The 20564-nt window shown below is 38.9% G+C and overlaps 2 protein-coding genes across 2 annotated transcripts in view; one reads left to right on the forward strand and one right to left on the reverse strand.

Moving 5' to 3' along the window:
* Positions 1-20564, reverse strand: part of macrod2 (mono-ADP ribosylhydrolase 2) — a 470247-nt gene that overhangs the window by 381331 nt on the left and 68352 nt on the right. The window lies entirely within an intron of this gene.
* On the forward strand, positions 1913-12822 carry flrt3 (fibronectin leucine rich transmembrane 3). The gene is made up of 3 exons (XM_008430200.3): positions 1913-2462; positions 8300-9028; positions 9673-12822. The coding sequence occupies exon 3, from the start codon at positions 9715-9717 to the stop codon at positions 11665-11667; it is 1953 nt and encodes a 650-aa protein (XP_008428422.1). The 5' UTR covers positions 1913-2462; positions 8300-9028; positions 9673-9714; the 3' UTR covers positions 11668-12822.

Genomic DNA, 20564 nt, shown 5'->3' on the forward strand with positions numbered 1-20564 from the left:
GAATGACAAACGGGGAAGGAGTCTAAAATTTCTCACTTGAAATTTTATAGCTCTCAGAGAGGTGATCTCTACAGGCATCAACAAGATGATGCCATTCAACAAGAAATAAACAGATGGCATGGCAACGCAACGTGTGGGACTGTGGGGTCCGACTTGTCAAGCAGCCAGAGGGGGAAAACCCAGGAGATGACGCAGGCTAAGAGGGTGTGGGCCAGGTCAGACACTCTTCTGTAAAAGCCCTGACCGCCTCATTTCTGCTTTGGACCCAAAGGGAAGCAGAACCTGTTGTTTGGCTTCATCTAAATAGAAAAGAAAAAAAAAATCAAATAAAGGTGAAGAGGCACTTCAGGTATGTTAAAGCAGCTTACGCCCATGCTGTATTAATACACTTATTCGTAATTATCCAAATGCAGGCTCATAAGTAGAGGCCTACATAAGCAGCTGTGTAAACCAACTTTCAACATTTTGTCACGTTACAATTTAAACTTTAATGCGCTTCTTGGGGACTTTTGTCAAACTCAACAAAATAATTGTAGCAAAGAGAGGGAACAACGTGTTCAAACAAGTTTTACAAATAAAAATCTGAAAAGTGTGGTATGCTTGTGTGTCCAGACGCTCCAAGTCAAATCTTTGTTCAACCACTGTTCTCTAAAACTACAGCTGCAAGCATCTTTAAGCATCTCTACTATTCTTGTGTTGACACTTTTTTCAAGTATGGCTCAAACTCAAGGAGATTAAATGTACAACATCAACTGGATTTAGGTCTCACCTTTGACTAGGTCATTTGAACACACAAGATTTTATCTAAACCATTGCATTGTAGTTCTTATTATGTGTTTATGATTGTTGTCCTGCTGACACATTCATCCCAGTCTCAAGACTTCTGCACCCCAACGGGGTTTCTCTGGGACTGTATTTATCTCCATCCATCTTCCTGTCAACTTTCACCTGTCCTTAATTAAGATAAGCAGTCCCACAGCATGATGTAGCCACTCACATGTTTCACTGTGGGATGAGGCGCCTGAGAGTGTTATTTTTCTACAGTGTTCTGAATCTAGGTGAAAAGTTCAGTACCGATCTTATCTAACTCAAGTACTTAACCTGTTTTCTATTCTCCCTATGTGACAACCCTTATGACTGTTTTCTGGTAACCGTTTCTCCCACCTGAGCTGTGAGTCGCTGCAGCTTTCCATTAGCGTTAGTATGAGCCTTTTGGCTGGTTTCTGACTAATGTTCTTCATTATGTCATTTGTTCACTAGTGTTCTCTAGTAAGACTCAAAGCTTCACAGAACATCTGGTGAAGCTTTGAGATTAAATTGCACACTAATTAGGTGACCTTCGAAGGCAAATGGTTGCACTGAGTTTATAGGAAAATCAATGTAAAATGGGGCAAAAAAATAAATGCCACATTTATCTTTTTTTTTTTTTTTTTTTGGGGGGGGGGGGGTCCAATTCACAATTACTCTACTTTGTGTTTGTTTAGTACGTAAAATCTCAATGATAGGCACTAAACCCCCTCTTTCAGACCCTGCAAAGATAAGTTGAGATAATGGATGGGTGAATGGATAAAGGTTTGTTATAATTTGACAGAATGTGCACATAATTTCTTATAAACTATTCTGGTCCAACATCAGACAATAGCTTTTAGCTGTCAATGTACAAAAGAAAAATCAGATTTTATTTAGCCCTTCACGTATTTTCATGTTTAAAACACTAACTCATTTAATTGTCTATTGTACAAAGACTGAAAAAAGCACATCTGAGATAAAACACCCCTTGCAGAATTTATGACAACTGATAACATTCTTTATGGAAACCTGACATTGATTTTGTTCTCTAGATCAAGTGACACATGTAATATTAGTTTTTCTAATATTTATCAACATCCTCACACATATTACATGCTTGTATTTTTGGGGTCCTCTTCTGACTTTTGTGGCACATGGTGAGTGAATCTCTGCTTTTTCCTCTTTCCTCCACTCCCCCTAGTGCGCCTAATCGGAACTGCATCTTCAAGCACCAAAACAGAGATCATGACGGAGGAGAGAGAGAGAGAGAGAGAGAGAGAGAGAGAGAGAGAGAGAGAGAGAGACCAAAAGAAGGAAGGACCTCCCCCAGATGACATCAGAGCTCTATTGAAGCAGAGCTAGAGGCGCACACAACTCCACATTTGTACTGAGGTCCACACTTGCGCCCATGTCCTCTCACAGCCAGTTGATTGTGTATTTGTGTGAGGGGGGCTGCCACTGAAAACAGAGCAGTGCTGCTACAGATAAACTCCAACTAGCTCTTAATCTGTGTGAGTTAGGAGGGTTTATTCTTCGTTTTCTTCACTTGGATCTGCGTTTCAATTTTCATTAACCCGGATTGGATTATTTTTTATTTATTTTTATTCTCCCTCTTCTGAGCCACACTTAAAGAGGATACCTGTTACTTTTCATTTTGCTGGTTGTTTTGAGAGGTAAGTAATCTTTCTGCTGGTACAGCAGTCCTGTTGGAAGCGTTTCCCTTTTCTCTCTTTTTGCCTTTTGGATTTTCTCTTCGACTAACTGAAAGTAATGCGGAATCCTCAAGAGTTGCGTGAATCTGAACTGCTCCTATTTTCCAGGCGAATAATACCGGGTCCTGTCTATACTGACAGGCGCGAATCTTTTTAAATCCATAATAATAAAAAATGTGAGCGCACCTTTCTCCAAACACAAAAAGCGTTTCTTCAGCTGCACAGATTTTGCAGCACACAGAATATGTTTTTATGTCACCAATTCAAGCCTTTCCCCCCCGGTGCCTGCCACTTGCTGCTGCGATCTCTGCAAAATCCCTTTAATTTTGCATTTCTAACAATGACAAAAACAAAAACAACAAAAAAAAACACCAACTCAGTATTGTATTTCCACAATCACATTTTAGTCTCGGCACCACTAGTGCACAACGCAAATCTTTGCGCTCCTTTCAAATATTCCAGATTTTACGCACTGCACAGAGAGGCGCATGTATGCATGGGAATGGTCTGGGATGAATATGCAAACTTGGAGGGGATTAGCGGGGTTGACTGTCTGGAGCAGTCTCGGTGTCGCAGCCTGAGAAGACACCCCGGTGCGCTCCTGAAATTGCAGCGCAGATCCCGCGGAGTTGGACATGAAGGGGCAGCTGGGGAGACTGTATGCCGCCTAAACGCTCGTTCTCCGTCGCTGTCTGGAGTACTTCCATCGATTGTTAGCGCAGATCCAACGAAAAAAAAATGTCATCATAACCTAGTTATACGTTTTAGAAAGGCGTGCAATGCAACGCGCAAATTTATGCAAGTTTTACGCGCATCAGGACGCGTATAGGTTAATTGCACGCTTGCAATGCAATGTTAACCTCGTTAACGCACAGAAACATATCCCTAAAACTAAAACCAGGTCGGCGCTATTCTCCCTTCATCCAAACTGATATTTATCCTATTAGTCCAATACAATATAGCGGCATGCCTATTGGCAACACTGAGGCAGGGACAGTTGTTAATCCAATTTAACAGAGCCTTTTATCTTCATGAGACGATAAGGTCATCCAGGCTCTAAATAATGGCCCCAAGGCTGTGCACAAGCTGTGCACCATTTCTGCACACAGCAAACTTCTTGCTTGTCCTCTCATGGAAAGCAACGGTGGTTTTCCTTGTTTTCATTATGGAAAAAGATAGCTGGTTAAACATGGCAGTCATGAGGACAGGCCCAGTTCCTCTCTGATAGCTTGCCTGAGGCTAAAGTCCCCAGTCAGTTGTTTTTCAGAGGGAACTCATATGGAAGATTAACAGCTAACCAGGTCACAAAGGATGGAATAGTCTAATTGGAGAAAAGAACGCATAAAATATATATTTATGCCCAGTTTCATGTGGAGAAATGTGCATTTTCGTTGCAGAACTGCAGGCCTCAATCTAAAATAACCGATGCAGTTCTTTCATATTTTACAGAGTCGCTAAGGTGCATCTTTTACCAGGTTTTCTAAGATTTAAGAAACAAATTTCACACATTTTGTCAAGAAGAAATCCAAAGTTGGGAGAAAACTATAAATACTGTGAGTGCCTCGGATAAAACAGCGGGGAGGTTAACAAATCCCTTTATTTTGGGAAAGGTGTCCGGCCTGAGCCGAGATAGGTTTGTGCAGCTTAACCGAAGCATTCATGTCTTGGGTTTTGCTCACCAAAGACACACACACATACACACACGCATACATACATTTCATCTCGCAGTGCCTACCACCCCCATGTGGGGAAAAACAATTGCAGCTGCTGCAGATCTCTCCTTTCAGCCAGCTACAAAAGAGAGACCCCCGTCTGTCTCGGGCCTATATGTTATTAATGGGCCAGCAAAAGTATCATCTGTTCAGCCTATTTAGAGATAGCACCAGGAGGCCACATACCAAATCTGTGAAACATTCAGAGATTTTTCTTTTCACCCCGTTTTTGCTTCTTTTTTTTTTGGTATAATTTGCATCACTTAGATTTCGAATAGGATCATGAACGTTTCATTGTGATTTGGCACCACAGTAGACCCCAGCCAGGTACCCTGATGTCTTCATCCAAGAAATAAGAAATTCTCTGCATATCAAACACACAAACAAGTTTCAAATAATAATTGACAAACTGGCTTTCAAGACTTTTACTTGTCCATTACTAGAAGATATGCCTATAATTTAATGATATAATTCTGGTAAATCATTCATGTTTTCCACTTCCATTGAAAAAATCCTATATTAAAATAACTTAATGTGCTATTTTGCACATGCACACGTTTCTGGACTGATCACAGATCCAACAAAAACTATACCTGTGCAATCAGTCATAATTCGAAATAGTATTGTGAATTAGACTGAATATCAGAACAACATAGAAACGGAATTGATTTCCCAATGGAGAGCTCTACTGTGGTTCAAAATTAATTTCAGAGTTCATGAATAATTTAACAGCCAGCCATTACAATTTCTACGCAGCTCTTTCCTCTATAAATGCAAGCCTACAAAACTTTCAGTATTTTGCTAAAGTAAAAGTCATCATGTTCTGCAATAATTACACAGGCATGAAATTGTTTGTGCTTGAGGTATTTTGTAGCATTTCTTGTGGACTACATGACTCCAGGGCATTGAGCCCTTGTCTCTGTTATTTCAGACTAATGTACATTTGTGTGTATTCTGCTCACAATGGCTATCAGTGTCCAGCTTTATGTCTCTCCTGCTCTTCTCCCCTGTAAACACACTCGCGCCCATTTTTTTCCCCCACAATGGTCAATTTAACTTTGCCAGTTCCGATTAAACGAAGCAGACTCCACTTTGTAACAGCTAGTGAAATCCCACTCTCCTGTTGGCGGAGCTTATCAAAACGATGGAGAAAAGCATCCATCACAAAAGAATAAACAAAAAAAATATATAAAAAATTCGGCACAACTTCAGTTGCTCCACAAAAAAAAAAAACGTTCAAATGTAAATAAATGTGCAAAAATAAAGGGCCATTTATGACAGGTTAAAGCAATAACAATGCTTGATTGATTCACTGCTTAAATGAGATGAGTTTTAATAAAAAGTTTACATTTTTATTACCCCCACCCCACCAGCCCCGATCCTCTCTGTGAGGCTTCAAGGTCTGCATGCTTGCCTTGGAGGAAACAATGAAGAGGGGCCACTCTCTCCTGAAATCCGATGAGTGGAGGAAAAAGAAAAAAAGTAGGGAAGACAAGTATCCCCAGGCCCGAAAATGCTCTGTTAAATTGAGCAAAAACTTACCCAACATACCAATAATCACCATCTGATTAAATAACTGCCCCATTTTGTTTTACACCTTGACCCAAAGCTAGACTGTTACCTAAGGTTCTAACAATTCTGATGGCAAAAAATAAGCAAAAAACAGAGGTAGGCATGGGTAGTACGACATGCTTATGACAGGATAAAAACAAAATAACAGCAACAATCCTTCCTGCTGTTCAAACATAAGATAAACTGTAAGGGTTATTTTGAAACAAAGGCAGACACCTGAAAAATTTAGTAACTCTTCAGATAGTTTTAGTAAGAATGCTGTTTCTTTGGTTTACACAATTTATTTTTACAGCAAGCTGACTTATTTCCAAATAGGCTAAATTGATTTTTTTTGTTTTTTGCAAGTAAGAGAAAATTGTAAGAGAATTCTTTCTGTTAGCTCTTTCACAGGGTGCATCAACAAGTGGAGGAAAGGGAGCAGAACATTTAGCAGCTTTGACACAGAAACTTTTAAAAATATCGGCATAAGTTCTTGATGTTATCCTGTTTGTGTCTAAACTCTATGGTGTGCCATAAATGATGAATGAATCCATGGCACAACCTTAGAAGTCAAAATTTGCTTGATGGAACAAAAAAAAGAATAAATTTCTCATAAAATGCTAAATTTCCAAGCAATTTAAATGAAACTACATATTTAACAATATTCATCAAAAGGAAAACTTCTCACAAAAAGCAAATTTTCTATTGAAATAGCTCAACAAAGTGCTGCATTAAGAGTTCATTCCAACAGACCGATATGCCATATCCCTCTTTCATCCTGCCATTTTGTAAAACTCCATTACTGTATTTAATCTTTTTTTCCTCTCATCAGACTCCCTTTATTCCACAAGTTACTGGAGGTCGCATCTGGTGCTTTTTTTCCCTAGACTCTAATCTACTACTAATGTAATACTGGACAGAGAGAGCCCATGTTTAGATGGAACAGAAGGAAAGGGGGGGGGCTGTTATTATGAGACAGCATCTCAAGAGTTGTAATCGAGTTACAAGCCTCTCAATTCCCTAATCTTCTCCTTGTCAGGGGTTACAACTGTTAAACGGCTGGGCTTCTTGTTCCTAATTTACCTTTGAATGTTTTACAGCACACGGTAGCAGGCATAAGGGCACGCGGATAGTTACAGAGCTATTGTGTTCTGAGAGGAAACGTAACATTTTCTTTGGTGAAGGAAATCTATTTTCGTGAGCAGAAAACGGCAGTCGGTGTGTGTAAGCAGAGGATGAGGTGGGCGTGAAGGGTCACACGAAGTAGCTGGGAGCAGCCTGGTGGGATGCAACACCCATCCTCTGCTTAATATGAAATTCAAATGGACTTCATATGTCACTGGTACCGTTCACAGGGCGAGTAATTACACTAAGCTCTGACTGGATCCGTTTTTGTATCACGCAAAAGAATTTGGACAGACTGCTTTATTTTTAATCACAGGACCGGTTCTCTTGTAAAATACTTAGAGCTCAACTATGCAGTGAAGCGGAGAGAGAAGGGCACATGAGCTCCACCCTCCCCTATTGTTGAGTTTGGGGTCTAGATCACAGATGTGTTTTGCATGCACAAGCATTCTTTCCTCCATCTCCATAGAAAAGATTTGGTTATTTAGAGTAGCTGGGAGTAAAAGGTCAATGGACTAAAAGGCAAGAAAAGAGGGGGGTTTTGAATGTGACATTGTAAAGTGGTTTTAAGACTGGCATGTACCTATAAAATAAATTTGGTCAGGTACCCAAAAATAATTAGTTTTTTCTATCCAATAAATATGTTTAAACTCCAAAGTATAAACTTTTTTATTCCTCAGCTTTTATTAAAGCGGAAATATATATATATATATATTTTTTTTTTTCTGGTTGATCTAAAGCTAAACTTGGAAGGTCAGACATAAAAGAAAAACTGAAATCAGTATCAACTAGGAAAAGGCTGATTAGTCAATTTCTGTTAAACGTTTATCAAAATTAAACTTACTTGACCCGAGTGTTATAATAATACTATTATTCAATTAAGTACTAAGTTTTTGTACAAATGGCATTACTAACGACATTTATAAAAGAGAAATTTGTGACGAATGTGTCTACCACCCACTGTATATCGTATATAAATATTTACTGCCTGGTTAAAATCTCTTATTCGTTTGTGCTGAACTGAACAGGAATTTGGATTCTTCCGCTGCAATTAAAAAGCAAGACTTGTATGAAAAATATTGACATGCTAGCATTAGCATGTTGCTATCAATTGCCATATTATTATGATCGAATTGGCTAGTAGGTGAGGAGCTGCAAATAGCCTGTTGTTTATTATCATATTTTATTAGCTGATAAATGATATTCCAGTATTAGGTAAAATAGTAACAGTAGCTATAATTATACAAGATTACCATTTCAGGTATAAATATTGAACACTTTTGAACATACTAAAGTTAGATAGCAAGTATTTGCTAATGTTCTAATACTAACTAGTAAGCTATTATAAATCCCAATATTTTATTATTTGAGCTTTTCTCTACTAAATGTTATCATTGTAATTTTTTTCAGAGCACTGTCCCAGGTTCCAGGAGGCCATGATGACTCGAGGTGCAGATGCATGAGGGAGATTGGGCCCTTCAGGAACAGCAACTCATCCCATATTGCTCTCTAGAGAAGAAGGGGACACTGGTTATCTGCTTCAGGAAAAAGATCTTGAGCCCTGGATTAATGTGTGTACTGCCTCAACAAGGAAGCAGAGGATTCTGGGTTACCTGAAAGCACGGTCGGCACAAGCAAACAGGCCAGGATTGAGCCTGTGGCCAAGGGGATTGGCATGGCTCAGACCGGCTTTGTGTCAACCCATCATGTCTGACGAGCCTGATGGCAGGAAGGATTCTTTGCCATCCGACTCACGGATCTCTATAAAAACACAAAAAAACCTTAGGCGCTGCTATGGCTGTTGAACCTGGCTACAGCAACAGCCGCTGGGATTTTTAATATCAGCTAAGGGTGCATGTTCTTTTTTTTTCTTTTTTAGCAACAAGGGATGCTTTTTCTGCAAGCTTATCTGCCATGGCAAAGGCATTGAAAGAATGAGCCTTTGACAACACAGAAGAGGTCATCGTCCAAACAAGGATCAGCTTGGCAAATACTGACCAGGTCAGGATATCACCAGAACCCATCCTCCCTCCCTTTGGACAGACCGTTTCTTTCAGTGAGGATAAGAACAAATTTAAGAAGAAATCTTGATTGGATTTTTCTTTCGCTGGAAAGGATTTACAGCCTCGTCTAAATAAGGTATTGTAAATAAAGATTGCTTTGAGTCTTTTTGATTTATTCACAAGATCCCTATTTTAAAAAGATAAAGAAATGTGGGTGTGAATGTACAGTTAAACCCCAATGTATTCTCGGGCTGATTAAAATGGGAATACTACTTTATTTTCATAGTCTTAATCGACTGTCCCAACGTTACCAACATTGAGGGGAATAAAAACTTTAAAAACTCCATTTGCAAAGGTTTTACAACCCAGAGTTGTAAGAAACTTGTAATAGCCAAGACATCAAATTGCAAAAAAATAAAATAAAAGCAAACCACTGCATCAAGATTTAATGCATTATGAAAGATGTAAAACTTAGTAAGTTGTGATCAAAAACGTAAGACATACTTTCAATGACCCTGAAAACTTGCATGACAAAACAAATTCCAGTGAGCGCTAAAGAAGCAAAAAAGTAAAACCTTAAGATACACCTTCCCACCTTAATCCCCATAATCAGTTCATATCAGTCAAATGGAAAAATGCAAAATGATTCTTTCAGCAGTTACTTAATCAAGAAAGTGCTGTAGGCAGCTTTTCAAACCTGCAGCAATTACAAAAACTGGAATTTGGCTCCCTCTCTCAGGGCCTTGTCCATTAATCTGCTTTTTCTGCTCTTTTCCCCAGGGCCCTTTGAGTGATTAGACTGCCAGGATACGCACCTTCAAGATGGTACGTCACTGCAAGTCCTTTGTCCTTTTCCTAATAAGGATTGGGCTGCTGCTGGGTCTAGCAAACCCCTTGGTCACCTCTGCCTCGTGTCCCTCAGCTTGTCGTTGTGACGGGACCTTCATATACTGTAATGACCGAGGCTTGACTTCCATACCTACAGGGATGCCTCTGGATGCTACAGTGCTGTTTCTGCAAAACAACCGCATCAAGAGTTCAGGCATCCCCACAGAGCTCCGTGGACTGGTAGATGTGGAGAAGATCTATCTTTACTGCAACAATCTGGATGAATTCCCAACTAATCTTCCACTTGGACTAAAAGAGCTCCACCTCCAAGAGAATAATGTCCGGATGATAACCCATGCCTCATTAGCTCAGATTCCTTACATTGAGGAACTTCACCTGGATGACAACTCTGTGTCAGCAGTCAGCATAGAAGAGGGGGCTTTCAGGGACAGTAATCACTTGAGACTGCTTTTTCTCTCCAGAAACCATCTGAGTACCATCCCAATAGGCCTACCCATGAGCATTGAGGAGCTGCGCTTTGACGACAACCGCATCTCGTCCATCTCAGAGCAATCGTTACAAGATCTCATCAATCTGAAGCGACTAATCTTAGATGGCAACCTTCTGAACAACCGTGGGATTGGAGAAATGGCTTTCATCAACTTGATCAACTTGACTGAGCTGTCACTGGTGAGGAACTCCCTGACTTCACCGCCGGCAAACCTCCCAGGGACCAGTTTGGAAAAACTGCACCTACAAGATAATCACATAAACAGGGTGCCATCCGGGGCTTTTGCCTACCTGAGGCAGCTGTATCGCCTGGACCTATCTGGTAACAACCTCAGTAGCCTCCCACAGGGTGTATTTGAAGATTTGGACAATCTTACACATCTTCTGCTGAGAAACAACCCATGGCAGTGCACTTGCAGGATGAAATGGGTGCGGGACTGGTTGCGGTCGCTGCCAACAAAAGTGAATGTACGTGGTTTCATGTGCCAGGGTCCAGATAAGGTCAAAGGCATGGCTATTAAAGATCTGACCACAGATATGTTTGACTGTGCTGATTCAGAACTGCTCACCACATACGAGACAAGCACAGTCTCCAACAATTTACGCCCGTCACAGCCCCAGTGGCCATCGTTTGTCACCAGAAGGCCTGTGGTGAAAGGGCCTGACATCAGTAAGAATTACCACAGTACTACCAGCTCTTCAGGCAGAAAGATCATCACCATCAGTGTGAAATCAAGTAGTGCAGATGCAATTCATATATCATGGAGAGTGTCACAACCCATGACTGCCCTGCGGCTCAGCTGGCTAAAGCTGGGACACAGCCCTGCCTTTGGCTCCATAACTGAAACCATTGTGCAGGGAGAGAGGACAGAGTATCTGCTCACTGCACTGGAGCCAGACTCCGCCTATAGGATATGCATGGTTCCCATGGAGACCAGCAATATTTACCTGTCAGATGAGACCCCCGTTTGCATCGAGACAGAGACCGGGCCTCACAAATCCTACCAACCGACTACAACTTTAAATAGAGAGCAGGAAAAAGAGCCTTATAAAAATTCCAGTCTGCCTTTGGCTGCCATTATCGGAGGGGCCGTGGCTCTTTTGGCAATAATCATGCTGGCACTGGTGTGCTGGTATGTACACAGGAATGGGTCGCTTTTTTCCAGGAACTGCACCTACAACAAAGGTCGACGGAGAAAGGACGACTACGCTGAGGCTGGCACCAAGAAGGACAACTCCATTCTGGAGATAAGAGAAACTTCTTTTCAAATGATACCTATAAATCATCTGCCCGTGTCCAAGGAGGAGTTTGTGATACACACAATTTTCCCACCAAATGGCTTAAGTTTATACAAAAGTCCACACAATGAGAACAGCATTAACAACAGGAGCTACAGAGACAGTGGAATACCAGATTCAGATCATTCCCATTCATGATGATGCACACAGTCATCCAAGAGCAGTGTGTGACTAAAACAGAGCGGCAAGACTTTTACAAAACACTGGATATATGAGACTAAGGGAGCAATGTTCTGTACATTTGCCATATAATTTATATTTAAGGACATTTTATGAAGACTGAGAAGATTCCAATTGCAGGCTGTCACTGAACTATCAAATGCAATTCTATATTTTAGGGATTTGTAGTAATTTGTACTGTATTTCCTTTGCTTAAGGTTACCAACCGACTAAAGAAACTCTGTGTTCTATTAAGATATGATGACTTGTCAACTGTGAAAGTGGGTTTTCATTGCTGTGTTGAACAATCAGACTTTAGGAAACCTTGTAGTATAAGCACAGGTCATTATTTTAACTTTGTGGCTGTTAGAAAAACAAAAAGGCAAAAAAATGACAAGGCAAGCAATGTAAGGCACAGACGATCGACCAATTCACCAAGCAGGCACGTGAAAGCATCTTAAAGAATGAGCAGAGACGAGCCGTCTCCACTTACTACGGACCAAGAATTTTACTCAAGTATTCACCTAATGTGTGGTTATGAATAACTAAAAATGAGGTGCCATGATGTTATTATTTCCGCTTTGCTGGGTGTGTTATTTTGCTCTGTTTTACAGGTAGACAAAACACAGCAAAGCAGGGTTCCAATGTATCTGATAGGATTGTAGGCCACAGCACAGGGCATAAAGCACATCAACCTTAACTAAGTAGACATGTCTGGCTGACACATAAGACCCCCCCACTACCACCTACTCTATTTGTAGAATGGCCAAATGACAATGGCGGCATTCTTTAGTACTATGTACCATACGTCATGCTAGTCTACAGGCCAAAAAAGCCCCATCTTGTTGGCTTTCATACAAATTACCACCGTGTCAGCAACTCCTTAATCCCCAATGAGTATTATTTTGTATTATTTTCCAAATGGACACTTTTTTTTGTTGCCACGATTTGAAGTTAACGGTTCTTTACAATTGAAAAACCAAAGTGCATTTTATGCCCTTTGGCCAGTCTTGTATGTGCCTTGATCTAATGCTTATTGTATTTAGCTTTTTAAGAAACCAGTGACTTTTTTTCATACACACTTGAATATGAGAAATATTGGTCATATTAAAGAATAAAAGTGGACAAAAACAACTTTTCCCTGTCTTACATTGAATACAACAAAACTACACTCAGAATAAATTATAATGTTTCTATTCAAGTACAATATGTCACTATGGATATGATTTCTGAGTTTATTATGATTATATTAATTTTTCAAATTATATCTAAGCACCATAGAGCCTGAGAGGCTCCAGGGGTCCAATTTAATTCATTGATAGCTCAAATTACCCACTAAACACATCATTTGAAAATGATAGGGAATTAAAAACATCCTCTTTTTATCCTTAATGCACATTTCCCCTTCTACAATATGGGATGGGATGTAAAATTAATTCATACTGGTACCACACCGCAGGCAGAGCAACATCTGCTTGAGGCTGCTGCTGTTCTATCCTGCTGGTAAGTCATGTGTAACGTAATGATGGGTCAGGAAGAAAAATGCCAAAATGGAGCAGAAATTGAGACACTGGACTCTCGGGTTTGATAAACCTCCCAGGCACCAGGCACACAACAGACCACCATATGGAGGGGTGGTACAGGCAGACCCTGCAGGGGATGCCCCTCTCTGCAGTGCACAGAGTCTACACTGCTTCAGGCAGCACGATTGCTGTTCACACTGGCAGAGGCCCAAATGAAGGTGCACTTGAAATCACTGAAGAAAATTTGACTTTTTTTTTTTTTTTTGCATATTCAAACCCATAAGGACCTCATATTAAATGTTTTTTTTTTTAAGTTTATAAATTATAAAAGTAAAAGCATATTTCCATTAAGCCATTGTGGTCACACACATCCTCAGGCTTATGCTACCATATAAAGCCTTCAGTTAAGCTGAAGAAAGCTGCAGATAGCAGCACAGTCCTCCTGACCTCAGCAATGTCATAACCCTGACCTACGCAAGCATACAATGCCTTATATTCACCTCCTTTTTTTACATTTCGAAACCTTACAACCTCAAACTTCAGTGTTTTCCATTTTAATGTTATATGACAGACCAAGACAAAGTTATTCATAACTGTAGCAAGATGACACATGGTTTTCAAGACATTTTGTATATGCATTTATTTTAGTCATACCAAGTCAATTCAATTACACTTTACTAAACAATAGCCAGGCTTTTTTTCTCCAAACTGATAACTCTGAATGGCAAGTGAATGCAATGAATTTTTATTTATTTATTCAGTCCATAAGTCTGTTGATTTAGCTATTTAACCTATGAATAGTTGGATGATTTTCTCTAAATAGGTGATTTGCTTAAGGCCATCTGAGTAAAGAAGGCTGAATACAGAAGTATCTTCTCTTTTAACATATTTATTTGCAATATAACTTTTAAAAATAGTTATATTGCATTCAATGCATTGAAGATTGTAGTCGTAGTTTGAGAAAATGTAAAAATGTTCAGGAAGAATAAATACTTTTTTGCAAGGCACTGCATATCACATCAACTGAGAATCAAAATTAGTTGTTTTACCAAACAAGCTTCATCTCACTACCAATAGTAATGTTTGACTATGAATGATGTCAGCAATTTGATTTTTTGTAAGCCTCTGTTTTCCTTTTCTAAATTAAATATTTAGACAGTCACAAAAAGCCTAACCCTGTACAACATAACAATATATCTGTTGTCATTTTACATAGCTTACACTAAGAAAGAAAAAAAAACTATTTTAATATTTATACTCCAAGCTTAACTAAAATATATAAGCAGGTTTCATACTCTCAGTGTCACTAATGAATAAGGTACTCAACAGACACCATGAACTGAAAATTATTGGAGTAACTCTTAAAATGTTTGCTGAATTATTATTTAACCAGAAACATGATTCAAAGTTGAAAAAAGCGTAATTCCTTTAGTCAGAAACCTTTTGTGGTTTTTTTGGGCATTTGTAATTACTCAGCCTGGTTGAACAAAAAAATAATACATTGTGAAAAGAGCATTTTATTGTTCAGATTTTAACTAAGTAAATAACACAAAACAAAATAACTTTGGGCATTTTGTGTGAGCCACGTAAGAGACAAAATTAATGAACCCGACTCCTTACAACCCTCTGTGCAGACTTATCACCCATGACCCCTGACCCGTGTGTCCCCTTAAACTATTCTTTAATCACTGTCAAGTTCTCACTGAGGTCAAACAATCCTCTAAACAACAGAAGCTGCCTGAAGCATTTGTCTCTTGCTTGACACATGTAGCTTGATGATGTTTTTCCTTTTATGTAACCCAGCGATTAAAGCTAATGGGGGCAGCTGCACTGTCTGCCCCAAGCTCCTGTTATTCCCATTGTACCGCTGTGGTCAGTCAGTCGGTCACATTTGCATACCTATAGATGCCTGAGTTTATGCTCCCCCGGATGACCTCGCGGTTTCTGGTAGCTGTGCATGGTTTCTCTCCATCAGCACCATTAGTTGGATCAAAAAGTACAATCCCTGTGACCCTTTGACTGATTAGAGGTCGTGGAGGTCAGGTCAGTCTTGGTTCAGAGATCTCAAGAGATGAAAAATTGATGTACATCAGAGACCATGATATGTAACAAGCCCATCAGTAGAATGCGCTGCTCAAGAAAAGGTCTTCTGCCTTTTATTATCCAGAGTGATGCCTGAAAATATGGACACCGGCATTTTAAAGAAAAGTCTAATATTCTGTAATTATTTTAGAGCTCTTAGGACCCAACAAAGAGACAATAACAGGGAGAGACTATTAAGACTTGCTTAATTTTTCCCTTAACGGTTAAGAGATCTTTGCAAAACAAAATGCCAGTTTGTATCAAAAGTTTAACGAAGATTTTGAAAATAAATATGCCTCATCTAAGAGACATGGATGAGGAAAAAAATATAAAAACAAGGCTTTGTTTAATTCTTCCTTGTCACATTACAACGGCACATTATAAAGAATTGCAATTGTAATGCCAATATCAGTATTATTCAAATCACAATCAAAAATGTCTGCTTGAATGCAGTCTCGCATGTTATATTTGAGGCGCCATCCATTCATGCTCGGGTAATAAAATGTTTGGCCGGCTGGATGGAGTTTTCCTTTGACGCACCAAGCTGCTATTGAGCAGTGCGAACATCGCGATAATGAGGGTTAATCACAGCAATATCATCTTCACAATGTTGGACAATGATAGCCCTACATCATATTTAAGAGAGAATTCATACTGAACAGACCATTTTAGGACTTGAATTACTATTGCCAACAGCCCAACACCCTAAGACCTCCGCTAATTCTGTTCTTGTTCCACTGAGTAATTTTGCACACAATGCATGTTTATTTAGAGAGTATAAATCAAGGGACATCATGTAAAAGCTTTGATGCGATTTATTTCTGATCTACCCTCACCGTGTCTTTATCAGACTGTTTTTCTTTTTTGTTCAAAGCTGTTTTTATTTCTTCTTACCAAAACACTGATGAGAAAAAAAAATGCAGTGCTACTCCTATGTAGAAGTGATTTAACAAACACAACTATATAGCTGAGCTACATTAAGAAAAAATAAATATTGCCATTTTTGGCAACTAGGTTTACTTTATTACAGCAATATGGCGGTTTAGATATGATGGGGGTTTGATATGTGCCACACTACAATAAAGTCCTAAATTGAATAAAACGTTTCAGCAAAATTAAAATCAGTCGGTCTCACTGGCAAACGAAATTAAGTTCTGTAATTGTATTGACATTTTCAATAATTTTGAAGCTCAGCATGGCATAATTTGAATCAGCTTACATCTACTACACAGGGAATATTATGTTAAAATAAAATTAATCATGCTATCATTTGGCATGTATTGATGCAATAATAAAAGTGTTAGTAAAAAATAAATAAAACCACAGAATTCAGACTTTTTGCAGCAGGTATTTTGATGTATACAGCCAGAGCTTTCTGGGTACTTTCTATACACAATAATTGTGCTCAATCAGTTTTTTTGCAAAACAAACAAAGCTTAGCATTAAGGTCTAATTGAACCAATTGTTTAAAAAAATTATACAAACACTACAAATAATCTGAATCAAGCCGCTAGGAAGAGTTTACCATTATTCTTGCAGGATAACAATTTTTTTTCCAACTGGTATATGGTAAAAAGAATATTGTTGCTTGAATTTATCGGTGGGCACAGAATTAAATCCAACTTTTAAAGCTTGTTTATAAACATCCAACATATTTGTTAAATTGTACAAAAACCAAATGATGAGCTTTAATCTTTAAAAGATCTTTAAAATGGACATTTCACCACTGTAAAGCATTTCAAAGATTACAATTTCAATTTAGTGCATAAAAGTCATAAAATGTTAGCAAATAGGTTATAATATATTTATATTAACAACAAGTCTAATAAAGTAAGTTTTTGAGGTAATATACAAAAGATAAGCTTCTGATTTTATTGCAAATAAAGTGACATCTGCATGCAGGGTAAGTACTTTTTAGAAAACTATAGCTTTTAGAATATATTTTTAAATAAATCTATAGAAGCAAAAACCAAAACAATAATGTTACAAAAAGCCCTGTAACTGTATTTTTCTAAACACTTTGATACCATGAAGCAGTGATATTTTTACTTCCTGCTATAATGTGAGGATTTCATGCCAGCCCATGCCTAATTGCATCCGACACTGAAGGACTAACCCATGTGAATGTCTCCATCTGCCAGTGTTTTCTGTTTGTTTGTAATAATTAATGCTGGTTATGATTACTTGTGCTTTCATGTGAACCAGTGCACATTGTCCCTACATCGAATTAGCATAAACCATCATACATGCATATTAATACAGAGCAGAAAACGAAGCTCAAGTCATCAAGTCTTTTCTACCCAGTTGTCCTTTGACTGTCATGTGGCTCCCGGTCACTGGTGCAATGTGTTCTGGCAGCAAAAGAGCGGAGGAGAGACAACACTGTTTGGTGAGAGACATGTCATTGTGAGTGATGTCGCCCAATGTGGGGGTGTTGTCCTTCGTCCTCCATCTCTGACTGGCTCCCCCCAACCTCCAGGCCAGGACCCTCTCCATCTCTTCACATTACTCAGTGACCTGAAACCACAAGGCCAAAAAACTTAACCAGCTCCTCCGTCTTCTTAATGAATCCAATTTTTTGCCTGAAAGCACAAGGCATGCACATATATCCATCGCAACTCGGAATTGGCTGACATTAATATAAATTAACAAGAGGCTTTGCCATCAAGACCGCGCCAGTCGACAACACCAGACAATGACGACACTTCTATTTCACAACTTATTGTGCACCCCAGAATGCAGAGTCGATAGTCTCATTTAAAACAGGCAATAACCAAAACAAAAGCAGAGGAGCTGATTAGTGCTGATGGCATTACACTATGAATTATACACAATATGTTATGAAAATATCCATATAATTGACTCTTCTCTGTGCCAGCCATTAATTTCTGTCTTACTTTAAGTGGTTTAAATGATCTTGTAAGAGGCCATACATCTCCCGATGCCCTTTATGAGATCAACACCACATCCCCCCTTAGAACTTAATCGACCCTCACTTTCATTTGTCTACAAAGTCTGATGCAGAAGAGAAATCATTTCATTTCTGAAGGTTCTGATAGGACCCAACTTGTGTCTAACCCCCAGCAGGTTTGAAGCTCAGCAGTGAGGCAAGAGCTTCACTTCGATCCATTTTCTTCCCTCATTTATGTTAAGCCAGCTTTGAATGTCAGTACAGTATTTGCATGCCAATGTGGCTCTGTCTGCAGCTCATTATTTTCAGACGCTGACAGTCTAATCGCATGCAAGTTTAGCCCACTTTGTGAACCTAATGCCTGCTACAGCCAAGTAATGCTGAAAGCAAGCCAAGGTTTATAACTGCAGTGTTCTGCTGCACGCGTCCTTCTCACTTTGGCTTTCAGGTGTGAAACACAGACAAAGCTGCAGCTTTTCACATGAAGAATTATTCCAGGCTGACCATACGAAAGCACGCTCTTTAAGCAGAGACGCACTAATATGAGGTTTTCTGGCCAATTTCTGGTCAGAAAGTTTGGAAAGCTTCAAGCGGCCAAGAAAGATTTATGTTTAAAAATTATAACTAAAAAAAAAAAGACATGCTTCTCCTCTTTCAGCATAATTTAATCAAATGTTCCCAGTGAAACATAAACAACAATTTCATCTAAAACAACAGAAAGATACTGCAAATCTACAACAAAGTCCTGAAGGTTATGGAGCTGAGATGTCAGCACAATTAAACCAAATACACAAAATCACTGCTTAACTCAGTTCAAACCATTTTTAATCCATGTAAAGTGAATTAGATTTTACCTCCTTGTTTGCCAAATCTTAAGGACCACACACTGTGTAAAAGAAAGCAGTTACACAGCTCTTACGTTAAACGGGATTTAAACTTATATTTCAAAGCAAAAATAATTACAAAGTTAACGCTACATAACTGCTTAAACATATGTGTTTATTTTGTGTTTAAAAATTATTACACATACATTGTAGCACTGGTTTAGTAGTGCGAGTAGGATCATTTTATTCCTTTTATTTTAAATTGCCTTATTTAATTCTTTGATTTAAATATTATTTCTTATTTTGTTTGCTGCTGTAACTACTGCAGAAACTTTAGAGGCAATTATCTTAAGCCGTCTTTACCTATTTGCATCAGAATTTTACACGACTTGCAGATTAGCACAATTAGCATTACTACAGGTTCAGAAAGCTGAAAAATTTCAAAACTAGTTAATTTGGTTTATTTTCTTCCACACTGTTCAAAACAGACCAATTTACCAAGACTTTCTTTGGTTACAGCAGCTGGTCATGTGGGCCATCATCACTCGAACCTGGCCAGTGTGAGCAGCAGGCGAAGCTACGAGGTACCAATCATATTGCTCTGGATAAATGAGGCGAATGCATCAGTACAGAAGAGAACCGCAGAGAGAGAGACTCTAGAGTTATGATGCGTCTACAGAAACGAAGATGTAGACAACATATGGGTCTGTTAGTCACATGCCAATTTCCTTTTTATTTGCTATATGGTCTGTTTGCTTTTCCAACAGCAAGTGAAAGGTTCATTTTGCAAGTAAACCATGACCCCCGTTTTCAGTCTCTCTTCAATCAATTCATTCAAACTCCAGTTTTAATACATTTTTCCAACATATCCAGCAGATAGTTTAAAAAAAACGACGACAACAACAACAACAACTCTTGTCTACCTTAAGTGACCCAAACAGCTTTGGTGTGAAAACTTGCTAAATGTAAACTTCAGTCAAGAAAGGTGTGTTTACTGAAAAAGATTAGATTTTTAGTTTCCAACCAGTAGATCAGAAACCAGAGCTTGTAGAGCATTCAGTGTGTCAATAAGATAATTTCTCTGTGCATCTTTATTTTTACTGATATTAATGTAATGAGAAAACCATTATAAACTACCAACTTATATATAATTAGCTGTCTTACAAACTAAAGTCATAATCCTGATTTGGTTCCGTGATGCTGCGGTTGCACAGGAGTCAGTCTCTCCAGATCTGATAATACCCGACTGACGGTCTGACCTTCAGGCGCGAGCTCAGTTTATCTCTCCTGTGAAGTCTATCTAGCCTTCCCTTCACTAAGACATCAGATTTTAGCTGAAGCTTCACATTTGGTCAAGGATCGCAATATTTTCCTATGTTTTAAAGGGGCGAGAGAATTTCAGCAGATTCAGCACCTTTTAAAATTGTAAATATTCGGTGTCGTAGTTAATCAGTCGCTTGAAAGTGTCATTATGTAAACGTCTTATCGAGCCAATGTGATGTTACCAGTAGGATACATTACTCAGTGAGGGCCATC

This window comes from Poecilia reticulata, chromosome 15, assembly GCF_904066995.2.
Source record: "Poecilia reticulata chromosome 15, P_reticulata-male-v2, whole genome shotgun sequence".
Taxonomy (NCBI): Eukaryota; Metazoa; Chordata; class Actinopteri; order Cyprinodontiformes; family Poeciliidae; genus Poecilia; species Poecilia reticulata.

What these genes read in the sequence shown, in the direction of transcription:
- flrt3 (XM_008430200.3), top strand. Translation starts at nt 9,715, where the DNA reads ATGGTACGTCACTGCAAGTCCTTTGTCCTTTTCCTAATAAGGATTGGG.